We start from the raw sequence: 13183 nt of genomic DNA on the forward strand, positions 1-13183 counted from the left end.
ACCGTGCAAAGAAGCTACCAACGGGAGCACTCTGAAGAGGTCGGAAACTGCCCTTACCATGGGTAGGAGCTCCGACTTCAGCAGGCCGTGCACCACCAACAGTACCCGAGCCCACTACCTCTGCAGCACCCATTTCTGGGAGGCGCAAGGGCCGCACAGGAACAGCTGGCAAGCCCGAAGAAGAGCAAGCGCTCTTCCAAGGGAAGCTAGGCAGAGCATTCCTGGGGGCTCAGCGGTTTTTCCACAGGGGATCTCCCAGTGGACGACCGCTTATGGCTTTCACCCAGAGGTGGGAAACCATCTCTTTGAGCGCCTGGGTATGGTCAGTGGTGAGTGGGGGTTACAGACTGGCAACCCAGTCTCCCCACATTCGTCTGCACATTTCAGAGGTCCACAGTAGTGCCGTCAGGCGGCCCCCAGCGCCGGGCACTACTGACAGGGATCACACAGCTTCTCACGAAGCGGGCGATTGTCCTGTCTACCCCCGTTCTACGGGTGATCTTGGAGCCATTGGCTCCAAGGAAGACCGGCGACGGGAGCCCCATCCGGGACCGCAGGCTGTTGAACACGTTCTTCAGGCCCAAGAGGTTCAGAATGGGGACTCTCGCCTCGGTGCTAGCCTGCCCCATCAGGGGCATGGGAACAGCATCGCTAGATCTCTCGGACGCCTATCTGCATATGCCAATCGCCTCTCAAGATCGGAGGCATCTGCGCTTCTAGGTACAGGATCAAAATTACCAGTTTTGATACCGCCATCCGCCTGTCCATCTCTCCCAGGGTGTTTAACACTCTTGGTCAGAGCGGTGGCAGCGTACCTGAAGCACAGGGGTGTCAACATCAGTTGCTACCTGGACGTTTGGCTCATATCTGGACGCACTCCACTGAAGACTACGGGTCTCATGGGGTTGATAGTCCGTAGGGTGCGGGACCCTGCATTTTTTGACCAGCTCAAAAAAGTCCAGCGTGGTCCCCACGCAGACACCACTATTTGTAGGGGCCCAGATCACCCTCACGGAGGGGTTCGCGGTGCTCTCACCCGAGCGGGTGCCGAACATGGTGCGGTGTGCCTGACTCTTGGCCGAGTCTCGGGCAAAACCCGCTGTGGCATGGATGAAGGTGGTAGGCCTAATGGCCAGTATGGTAGACCTCGTACTGTACTGCCGTTTCTACGGTAGGCTTACCCAACTACACCTTCTAGCCTGCTTGCAGGCCCAGTCGTCACCAATATCCCTCGCGGTTCCGTTGTCGGAGATCGGCGAGAGGAACTCTGGTGGTGGACCCATCAGCCCAATTTGACCCAGGGTGTCAGGTTCCTGCACCCCGGTATGTCACGTAGTGACGACCATAGCGTCAAAAGCGGGGCTGGGGGTCCACATCCACGGAGACTCCGTCTCGGGCCTATGGGGGCCATAGAGACAGAGTTTCACATCAACCTCCTCGCCACGAGGAGGTGATCGTGGAATCACATACCGTTGTCCTGACGGATAACACAACCGTGGTAGCCTACCCCAACAGACAAGGGGACTCCGGGCCACCACGATTGAGCCTGCATGCACGACACCTGATAGGGTGGTGCAAGTTCAGGCAGATTACGATGAGAGCGATACACATCGCGGGCGTCACCAGCATCCTCGCGCACAATCTGTCACGAGGAAGGGTGTCGGGACCAGCAGAATGGTCCCTTGCTCGCAGGTCGCTCAGGCGATCTTCAAGGGATGTACCACCCTCGAAAGATCTGTTCGCATCTCATCGCAATCATCCACTGCCGTGTACTGCTCAAGGGTCGCGGACCCCCAAGCATTCACCGTGGGACGCTCTGTCCATAGACTGGGGAGGATGACAGCTTATGCAGTCCCTCCGATCTCACTACTCATGAGGGTGGTGGCCAAGATCGGGTGGGAAGACTGCATTGTCATTCTGCTAGCGGCAAAGCCGCTGGCACTCCCAGTACCAGATCTACTCCGGATGCCCGGAGCGGAGGTACCCAGTCTAGCACTAGAGCACCTGCAGTTAGGTGCATGGCCCTTACCAGGGGACACGCAGCGGAGGGATACTTTTCATCAGAAGCTGTTTTTTTTTCTCATCGCCGGGCTAGAGCGGAAGTCTACCCTCCGTGACGTATAGCCAGAGTCTGGCTCCATACTACGCTTGGTGCAATGAGACAAATAGCTCTCCCGCTAGAGCCTCTGTGCTGCTAGTTCCGGAGTTTCTGACAGAAAAGTTCCAAGCAAGACTTCAGCGGGCCACTGGGGCCAGCTATAAGTCAGCTGTCCTCTCCATTCACCGAGGTTTCGAGACGGGTCGACTATCATAGCCGATGGTTACCTTATTAGTCTACGCCTCGACGGTATGTTCAACGAGTGTCTACCAAAACGGAAAGTGATCCTCCTAGGGATCCCAACACAGTCTTAGATTACTTTAAGGGTCACCCTTTTGACCTTCCGTCAAAAGCGCCGCTTAAATACGTAACTCTCAAGATGGCTTTCCGGTTTGGCGTTGGCTTCGGGACGGCGGTGCTGAGTTGCACACGGTCTCGAGGTTAGCTTCAGTGTTCACAAACACTGGAGCGACACTGTTTCGGGCGCTCTGTTCTCGTGACTACTGAACAGGCGCGGTGCATACCGACATTCGTCCCTCTCCAATCCCCAGGGTTGGGCAAGGTTCGGCTGAAGCCAAAGATAGGCTGGGGTGTCCGATAAGGCGCTGCAGCACTATTTCTTCCGAACACAAGCCTTGCGAGGACTCACGACCGCATTCATCACCCTTACAGAGCCTTTCGGTCCAGCCGCTGTCGCAATGGCTGGTCCAGGTGTTGGTGGGGTCCGGGGATCGCGAAGGTTTCGCGCCCCACGACCCACTCGACACGAGCTATCTCATCATCTTGGGTATACCGTTCGGTTGTCCCTTGAGGAGATCTAGCAGGCGGTGTCCCGGAAGCCACCTTCGCCCTTCTCTACGATACTTCCGTTTACGTTAGTAATCAGAGACGGGGCGGGAGGTTTACCGGGACATTGTTCTGGCGATCATAATACGGTGGTGTACGGGTACCAGGTTTTCAGACTATACAGAATACTCAGCATGGTAAGAACCAGTGTCGCTATTCTTAACCACCAAACTTATTAAGTAAGGAGGCTTATGTCTGTGATCGCGTGGTCTTTTTTGTTTCTCGACCGTTGGGGGGAAAGATTTTCTGACCCTGCGACAACCATCGTAACCCGCTCCCGATCCCTGATCAGATGCTGACCAATCTTGTACCTCCATCCGTCGGTTACTTGCTAGATCGATCTTTCAGATGTTGATGCAAGAAGTATCTTAATCAACATCGAAGCGGTAAGATCGACCGTGTACTGAGTCTAGTCCCAAACAAAAAAATGTTTGGTAGACTCATAACCGTGCGATCTTACCTTCCGATGTTGATTATCCCGACCCCGCCACCCCCTACAAGTTTGGTCCGAGTAGGGGATCCCAAGTCGGATAAGGGACGATCATATGGTGTGACGTCACCTTTTGGGTGAGTCCACCGGGGGATCGGGGGGTTTTTGTTATTTATTCATTTATGTGGGACAAAATGACTATTGGTTTTTTTCCGCATCTCGGGATCGATGCAAGAAGTATCTTAATCAACATCGGAAAGGTAAGATCGCACCGGTTATGAGTCTACCAAACATTTTTGTTTGGGACTATTTTGTGGGTAATTTGGATTTTGGTGACCTTTGCACTCATACGAAACACGACAGGGTTTGTTTTGGGGAAAGCCCCTAATTTTTCATTTAAGGTCATGTGTCATATGGTGGGGCACATTTGCGTTACAAGCATTGATTTTGATCAGTTGTCCTCCTTTTCACTTAAATTGTTACATCTCTAAAACTATACATTTCACATCAACAAAACTATACATTTTTGGAAAGCTTATGTTCCAAGGAATCCAACTAGGCAAAAATGAAATTGGTATACAGGGTGCGTAAGAAAATATATAGGGTGATATCATGAAAAAAATTAATTTTACTAGTAAATTAATAATTTATTGCATTTGCTACTGATATGAAATTTACCTCAAATGTAATATAATTTTGTGGCAGGCAACACTATGAGCTTAAATAAAATGTTTACTTTTGCCATGTTATGATTGACCAAAGTGGTGATACAGGGTGTGAAAATATACGTAACTTCACGCACAAAATATTGATTACATTTTTGAAGATATTTTCTTTAGAGTGTATCCTACATTTATTTTAACTGCATATTTGGATTCCTGGGGTAAAAAGCTTTCCAAAAATGTATACTTTTCCTATCTTAGGGTGTATAATTCTCAAGATACAACAATTGAAAGCCAAAACGCATGTCATGACTGAAAATCTTGGCATTTGTGTGTAAGTGAATCAGGAAAAAATGGAGGTTCTTGTGACTTGCGGTTCTCAGTGAATACTTGTTAACACGATTAGATAAAATTAATAGCTGAATATGAATAATGAATGATCAAGCTTTCATTTGAAGTATGATTTGCAAGTATAGCACACAATTTAGCAATGATATAATTTAAAATTCAAAAGGATGCCATGTCTCCCATAGAGAATGCACATACTACACTACCGCTTATCCACTACCGCTTATCCACCAGGTTTATCTTCGTTAACATTTTGGTATTTTTCACTAATTAAACAAATTGGCATTCCAAATTGAGAAACATATTTGAAAATTAGAATAATCAGGCTGTATAATGAGCCCAAACTTGATGCAATTGGACCAAGAATAGCCCTGTGACAACAAGTTAAATCTGAAAGAGGAGAGAAAAATGTAACGTCACCAGGTATTTTGGGGTCCCACCATAAGACACACGTGTGACCTTTTTCAAGGTCTATTTTTAGGTAAGATTTTCATGGTTTTTGGCTAAATTATTTAAATTGAAGTGACTTTCCATGTATTCTACACTAAATACAGTGTTTTGATTAATTATAATTGCCATTTTACCTCCCTTGCCAAATATTCAAAACTGCTCTCCTAAACCATGTAAACCGCTCCACCACTCTCCTAAATTATTCCAGGGGAGCTTTTTACCACCGCTCTCTTTAAAAGCTCCAGGGGAGTGTTTTAATGCTCCTCTGGAAAATACAAAAGACAGTCCCTGGGAATGACGCACACTAACAGGAAGCCTAGTCAAATCAAAGGCAAAAAAGTAAAGAATATGATTAAAATAATTTCCCAACACGTGGATTTGGGGTTTCTCTACCGGAAGTCAATAGATACAGTTCAGAGGTTAATCAATATTATTTGTTATGCAATACGATATTGCATTGTGGGAAGGAATTTCGCACAAATTGACTTCCGTAGAGAAACCCTAAATCCAGCGTATTGGGAATGACACTCCTCAAAAGACCTGGGTCAATATTCATAATTGTGGGTCCTTTTTTTATATCTCGAACTGCCAAGAAAGTATGATCCCCTGAGTGGTGTCAAATCAAAGAGAAAAAAGTACATAATATATAAATTATAATTAAAATAATTTCCCCACCAGGGTGACAATCTTAAGTACTACACCCTGGCCAATTTGTGCCTATTTTTGCATTTTTCTCAAAAATTATAGCACATTGGTGACAAGTAAGATATGTATATTATAGGGGCAAGGACTACGACTTCTGTACTGAAAATTCAGCAACCCAAAGTAAGTAGTTATTGATTTATCAATTAAATATTGGTTTTCCCTCATTTTTGACTGTAACTCCACAACTGTTGTCTGTGCTAAAATAAAATTTCCAGTGAAGTAGTTGTAGTCCTTGCCCCTATAATATACATATCTTACTTGTCCCCAATACGCTATGATTTTTGAGAAAAATGCAAAAATATGCACGAAATTGGGCAGGGGTGTAGTACCCCCTTAAAAGACTTAGGTCAATATCCCTATTTTGGGTCCTTTTCACATATCCCAAGAAGGTATGAACCCCAGGGTGACAATGGTATGTACATAATATACTGCTGAAGCCCCTCTAGTTTTCCGTATTTTGAGGCCTGCAATGCAACACTGATTGAAAAGTACAATAAAATTATTCTCACTTATGATATTTTCTGCATACCCGGTAGCTAATTGATGCGTGTATTTTCATTTCTGTTGGTTTGATTTCTTTTAGGTTGGTATCAGGAAGTGGCGACATCAAATTGACCAAAGATGGTAATGTTCTGCTTCATGAAATGGTAAGTGTTGGGTTTCAACATGTACATCTAGATCAAGGCACAAATCAGGCTATTGCAGTTGAAATCCATACACCCCCTATGGAAGACATGACCAGGGTTGTAGCTAGCCAAATTTTAGTGCCGGCTAAAATTAAGAGAAAATTGAATCCGAATGCCAATTACTTGACAGTAATGGCATTTGACAGCTGTTTTGAGGACAATTTGTCATTTTAGTGCTGGTCGGCAAGACCCATAATTCCCTTGAGTGCTGGTTGGTCAGGCCGAGTACTGGTTACTGCTGACCAGCGCCGACCACCGTGGCTACAACCCTGACCTTAATCTCCCACACAGGAGAAGGTTTCAGATGGAGTCACCCATTCAGGTAACCCCATTTGAAATTCACACTCCCTGTGTGGAAGATTTTTAGAAAGGTCATGTTTTCAGCTTGTGTGGATTTCAGCTGGAATAGCCCAGTAATTAAGGGATGAAATCAAAACTCGACCTGCGGTCAACCAGCGGTTCTGTCCAGTTTCCATTGTTTAGAACAAAAGGAACCAGACGGAACCGCCCGTCGAGTTTTGATTTAGTCCCTAAGCACTTGCCAGATAAGTTGTAACACTGCCGCAGCTTGCCTGGGTGACTTGTCTAGATGTAATTGTAAACTTGAGTCCTGGTTTAGGGTCGTCCATATCACAAGCATAGGACACATAATTATAGCATCCATTCAGACCAGAAGACCTAAACATAAACGTAAATGATCCTCTCCTGACTTTTGGTACATCTTTTACAGTCAGGATCCGTCCAACTGGAAGTAAAGATCATTCTGAAGATGCCTTTCGACCATGATAGGTGAAACTTTAATCATGAATCAAGTTTTGCTTTTATTCAAGAGAAATCTATTAACAGTATTCAAAACTTTTTTTCTTTCTTCATATCTAAAACCATGTTTAAATCTCATTTATCATTCATTGTATTACTGATTTTGTCTTGCAGCAAATTCAGCATCCCACAGCTTCCTTGATAGCTAAAGTGTCTACTGCCCAGGATGACATCACTGGTGATGGTACCACATCTAATGTGCTTATTATTGGGGAATTACTCAAACAGGCAGATCTATACATATCAGAGGTAAAAATGTATTTCCACTAAGAAGCTTTATTTCCCACCCAATAATTGTACTAGGATCATTTGTGGTTGATATAAAAAAAAAAAGAAATTAACAAAAAAATAAAATTTTTCAGAAAGACGGAATGTGTAATTTGAAGTGTAAAGATTAAGAAAGGCATAAAAAACCAATGTATTTTAAATCACCAAAAACTCTGAGGAACAAGTACATTGCAGGTAAGTAAATTATACAGTGCATAAATAAAACATGTCCCCTCCAAACTTCCAGATCAGAAAATGACCCCTAATTGACCTTTGACTTTGCATATGTCAAGCACATATGCAGCATGCATATGTCAAGCACATATGCAGCAAACGATGTCCCTTCAGCTTTGTGATAAAAAAAATTGAATCACGGACCTGTTGATTGCTAGGCACATGACCAGGGATAGTACGCCACAAGTGTGTGCCTTGGCAGGCAAGTTTTTGGTGTACATGTGTGTGTTCGGATGATACCGGATCATGTGGGATATTTGCTCTTGCAGTCGCTTTGTGCTGTAATCTTTTGTAGCCCCTGGTACATGTAGTATTAGGGTTAATGTCTTGACTTATTTGTTTTCGTTTTTTGCAGGGTTTGCATCCTCGATTGGTCACAGAAGGGTTTGAGCTGTCCAAGAATAAAGCGCTAGAAGTACTGGATAACATCAAGGGCTCCAAAGACATAGATAGGGATATACTCATCAATGTGGCACAGACATCGTTACGCACCAAAGTACACAGTGACCTGGCTGATCTTCTTACCGAGGTTGGTATTATTAAATGCTTGATCGATACACATTCATATATGATTCAGCTTCATTTGAAGGCTTATGCTGGTTTCATACTTTCCTACTGCTTTGCCTCTCTGATGATGATTTTACTTCACTGCACAGTCGCACCAGAAACGCTAGCGGTGACCAGCGGCAAGCCAAAATATCGATCACCTCACCGCTTTGCCGCAGCAACAGCACCGCTGGGTGTTGAATTAAAGTCAACTCAGAGTGGTGCCGCTCTGACGTGTGAGAACAAAATACGATTTTGGAGTGGCTTTCAGAGGCGTGCCGCTGCCGCTCAGCGGCGTGCCGCTACGCTTGCAAAAAAGTGCAAGCGGCATGATGAAGCGTCATGCCGCTCAATGGCATGCGGCAGAAAGTATGAAACCAGCATTAGTGCACTGTCATACATGATGGTTAAAAAGGGGAAACCATAGAATAAGAGATACAGACAATTCACCAACAGGCAAAGTCCAGCATCTTTAGCAGTACTGAGTGGTCTCTAGTTCATTAGTCTATGGAGGAAGCCCACATTTGACAACCATTTTCCTCGACTCGACAAAGTCGTCATAGCACTTTCACAGCGATGTTAGTAAAAGTATTGTCATTGAACTGTAAGTGGTGGCTGGTGGAAAACTGCATTTTGACTGCTCAGTGCCAGAAGTGGGTAAGTGCAATTGCTGCCCTATGAACATTTTGCAATTTACACACAGTATATTGTATTCATCTACACATGGCAGCTATTGCACTTACCCACTTCTGGCACTGAACAGTTGATTTGCATCTGAACTCTTCTTATCGAACTTACTTTCATAAACTTACTTTCATACTACAGGTTGTGGTAGATGCAGTGCTAGCTATCCGCAAACCAGAGGAGAAGATTGATCTTCACATGGTTGAGATCATGCAAATGCAGCACAAGTCGGACATGGACACGTCTCTGGTTCGAGGTCTGGTCATGGATCACGGCGCACGTCATCCCGATATGAAGAAGCGTGTTGAAGATGCTTACATTTTGACGTGCAATGTGTCTTTTGAATATGAGAAAAGGTGAGTGAGATAAATTTGAAGCAAGATTATAGATTGTTGATTTATTCTTCATTCATTACAAAGTTTAAATAGTATGATCAAGATTTTTTTTGCTGCTCTATAATATAAAACTGGGAGGTCTACACCCCCTTGTGACTCCACTGAAGTGCTGCCCTTGGATGTTGCCTAATACATCATGTTTTCTCCTGTTCTGTTAACAGTGAAGTGAATGCAGGGTTCTTCTACAAATCTGCAGCTGAGAGGGAAAAGCTGGTCATGGCCGAGAGAGCCTTTACCGATGAGAAGGTGAAGAAAGTGATTGAGTTGAAACGCAAAGTCTGCGAAGGAAACGATAAAGGATTTGTAGTTATCAATCAGAAGGTGAGTCAAGGAGGGTGCTCAACGCTTTTATTGTTTGTGAATGTGTTGGGGTGGGGAGGGGATGGTGTGTGCACGAGTGCTTACAGATGACAAATCTCTGTGTGAGGCGGACACACAGGAACTGTGGGCTGCAGGAGTCTCCAGTTCCTGATTTATAAATGGCGTAAGAATGCATTATAGATGTTGACCACAGTCACAGTGAGTGTAGGATGAGTGTAGTCTGCACTTGGATCTAGAGTTATAACTTGCTACCTCTACAGTAAGGCACATAAAAACAAAAATGTAAGTGTCTGCAGTTAGTGAAAACTCGGACGACCCTAGGTCATCTACCCAGCTGAAGGCAAAGATCTTAGCCGCAACGTTGGTCATAACATTTAACTAAAAAGTGAGTTTGTCTGGTTGACATGATTTAATTAATCACAATTTGAACATTTCCCAGATGACTGAGAGTATACACAGTGTTATTCGAAAATTTCACACTTTTTCCAGATTCTCTTTTTTCTAAACCTAAGAGCGTCTGTACCAATTGTCTTCATTCAATGGGTCTTTGAACCTGCTCAGTGTCTGGTTTTTTAAATTAAGATTTTGAATTGGAGTCTTCATCTTTGGTTCAAGTTGTACTTTTGCCTGAATGTCTTATTATGCTTTCTCTTCCCCACCAGCCCAAGTACAGGTGATTAAAAAAATAAAAAAACCTAAGAGCCTGAAATACCCACCTTTATATACTAAGAATAAGGTGGGGATAACAGCAACTATTCTAAAGCTGCATTTGTTAGTATTGTTGCATATCTGTGAATAAGGAATGTCAGTGTGTTCCTCATACCTCTTTGTTGCTTGTTTCTTTGTGTATAAATACTGACATGAAGGTTTTATATATGTTTGATCTTTTCAGGGCATTGATCCTCTGTCATTAGACATGCTTGCCAAGGAGGGTATTGTGGCACTACGGAGAGCAAAGAGAAGGAATATGGAAAGGTATGTGTGAACAGACTTTGGGTGATGTGTTGTGGTTTCTGTGTGCATTAGAACATCTGCTCAAAATGTGGATGTTACTCTAGTGTATCATGCTATACATAGTCGCTATACATAGTCACACTCTACTGTAATGAGGCAACTACAAGAATATACAGTCATTGTCCCAGCAAAACTTTTCAATTTTGACATCCTAGCCAAACCATATCCATATGCACAAAACAAGTTAGATCAGGTCTAAGTGGTTAGGCAGAGGTTAGGCTTCATTATTTTCCCCCATTTACTCATAGCAGAGTCCACAAATTTAAAAGTGCATCCATCTAATATTATGCTACCATAATTTCCGGAATTTTAGCCGCACAGAGTATAAGCCGCATGTCCGAAAAATAGCAAAAGTAAGATTCAGATGTTAGCAAACAAACCTTTGCTCAAGATTGTCTGACTTTGAGCTCTCAACGAAAAAACACTGAAGGTACTCTACTTGCCACCCATGGGCAATAAACCAAAATGGCTGATTTACTGTAGCATTACACACTGGCGATATTGAGTCAGTACTCCTTGGGAATAATCTCTTTGGATTTCATGAAGTATGGTTTATAATTGTCTTCAGAAGGCATGTGAACTCTGGTATATCTGACCTGATGTATGTTGTTCACACTTCTTGATTGTATGTGATGTGTCTTGTTCGTTTTCAGACTGGCATTAGCATGTGGTGGTATGGCCATGAACTCTGTAGATGACTTGACAGAGGATTGCCTGGGATATGCAGGTCTTGTCTATGAACATGTACTGGTAAGTGCTAGCCTCACATATGTATACTCATGTGTGGATACCCCACACAGGCATACACACTCCACTCTCTCTGCATGTCATACACATACCTATTCATGCGCTTGCTCACCATGTATTGTAAGTACAGGGAGCAATGACATAAAAATCCATTTTGTTTCAGGAGACTCATTTTGTTGGATTGCATCACACATATGGGCTGTTATGTCTAGACTAATCCTACCAACATTCCATGTTATGTGAGTGGTGCCTGTTACTGGCCACTGAAAATAGCGTTCTCAAAGTGCCGGACTAAAGAAAATAATTGGGTCACAAACCATTGCAGGACTTCTGATGGGTCTGTTCTTTTGCATGGTGTCATGACATCATTTCAAGCTGAATGTTATAAAAATTGGTATCAAACTTCAGATGCACCCAAAAGTTTTAACTTGGATACAACTGGGCTGAATCAGTTACTCCAGATTCTGGGTGTAAAGACTGACACAATATTAACATGTAATATTCTCAGTTGTCAACCTCGAATGTTTTCGACTGAGTAATATCAGTTTACTGTTAACGTTACTGACTGTTTTCTTATTGTTTTGCAGGGTGAAGATAAGTACACGTTCGTAGAAGATTGCAAGAATCCACAGTCAGTGACTATACTTATAAAAGGACCCAACAAGCACACCCTCTCCCAAATCAAGGATGCAGTACATGATGGTCTACGTGCTGTCAAAAATGCTATCGAAGATGGTAAGTCATGTCCAAATAGAACATTTAAACAGGGGGAAAACGGTTAATTTCAGTAACATTTACAAGGTATTGCAAGTCTTTAACCCATTATAAGTCAAAGCCATCCCAAATATTTATTCCATAGAATATCTGTATTAGAGTTATGATTAGTTGAACTTGCAATGGGTTATAAGGATGTATGACGGGCCATACCTATTATTATAAAATTGACCCCATTAGTGTTCATACTTGCAACTTTGCGCTCATTGGGCTGTTCCAATTGAAATCCACATTACCCATGTGGAAGATTTTGGAAATATCTTCCATAGGGGGAGTACGTTAATTGGTCAGAGTTAGTCATTTTGAAATCCATATTCCCCATGTATTATGGCTTTTCCTATATATTTCACAACTGGAGTGAGTTATTCAAATGGAAGTTACCCAATTGTCTATTCTATTCATTTCAAATGGAAGTTACCCAATTGTCTATTCTATTCGAAACTTATACTCCCTCTGTGGAATACTTTGCCTAAATCTTCCACAGGGGTAGTGTGGATTTTAAATGGAATAGCCCATTGTGCTCATGCAGGTCCTTTTTGTCTAACAAGAGACAGTGACCACTTATCACTGGCTCCTATTTCCTGTTGCCTTTCAAGTCTTATCTTAGCCAGTTGGTGCCAGTGTAAGAGTATAATTGTATTCATGCTATTTAAATCTGTTTGATTGTCACAGGCGCAGTTGTTCCCGGTGCTGGAGCCCTAGAGGTCGCCATCTACGATACCCTGATGAAATTCAAGGCAACGGTCAAAGGTCGTGCTCGTCTTGGTGTGCAAGCATACGCCGATGCGTTACTAGTCATACCCAAGGTGTTGGCTCAGAATGCTGGTCTGGATCCACAGGAGACAATAGTGAAATTGCAGGAGGAATATGCAGAGTCTCAACAACCTGTAGGTGTGGATATATCCACAGGTAAGGCTCAGTTTCATAAGTTTTAACCCCCTTGATACTACTGGTCATCTAACAGCATTTCTGATGGGTTGATAACTTGAAATGCTCATTTCAATTGCCAATTATGACTAGGCTTTAAACTATTTATGGTCAAACTTGCATTTGCAGATGATCTTATTAATACCCTCCTTGATTGGTTCAAAATTGGACACAATGTTCATTTTGGCCAATCGGCAGGTAGTTCTCATGGGGTTATAGGTGGGTGAACT

General features: G+C 43.5%; 1 protein-coding gene across 2 annotated transcripts in view; it reads left to right on the plus strand.

Annotated features, from left to right (window-relative positions):
* The window catches only part of LOC140165105 (T-complex protein 1 subunit zeta-like), a 328487-nt gene that overhangs the window by 308893 nt on the left and 6411 nt on the right, over window positions 1–13183 (plus strand). For both annotated transcript variants that reach the window (XM_072188533.1, XM_072188532.1), the window contains exons 3-11: window positions 6123–6186; window positions 7159–7293; window positions 7901–8074; window positions 8917–9131; window positions 9332–9491; window positions 10384–10466; window positions 11159–11255; window positions 11840–11987; window positions 12699–12935. In XM_072188533.1, coding sequence (XP_072044634.1) covers window positions 6123–6186; window positions 7159–7293; window positions 7901–8074; window positions 8917–9131; window positions 9332–9491; window positions 10384–10466; window positions 11159–11255; window positions 11840–11987; window positions 12699–12935 — 1313 coding nt within the window. The remainder of the gene's footprint in view (window positions 1–6122; window positions 6187–7158; window positions 7294–7900; window positions 8075–8916; window positions 9132–9331; window positions 9492–10383; window positions 10467–11158; window positions 11256–11839; window positions 11988–12698; window positions 12936–13183) is intronic.

Source organism: Amphiura filiformis, chromosome 11 (assembly GCF_039555335.1).
Source record: "Amphiura filiformis chromosome 11, Afil_fr2py, whole genome shotgun sequence".
Classification (NCBI taxonomy): Eukaryota; Metazoa; Echinodermata; class Ophiuroidea; order Amphilepidida; family Amphiuridae; genus Amphiura; species Amphiura filiformis.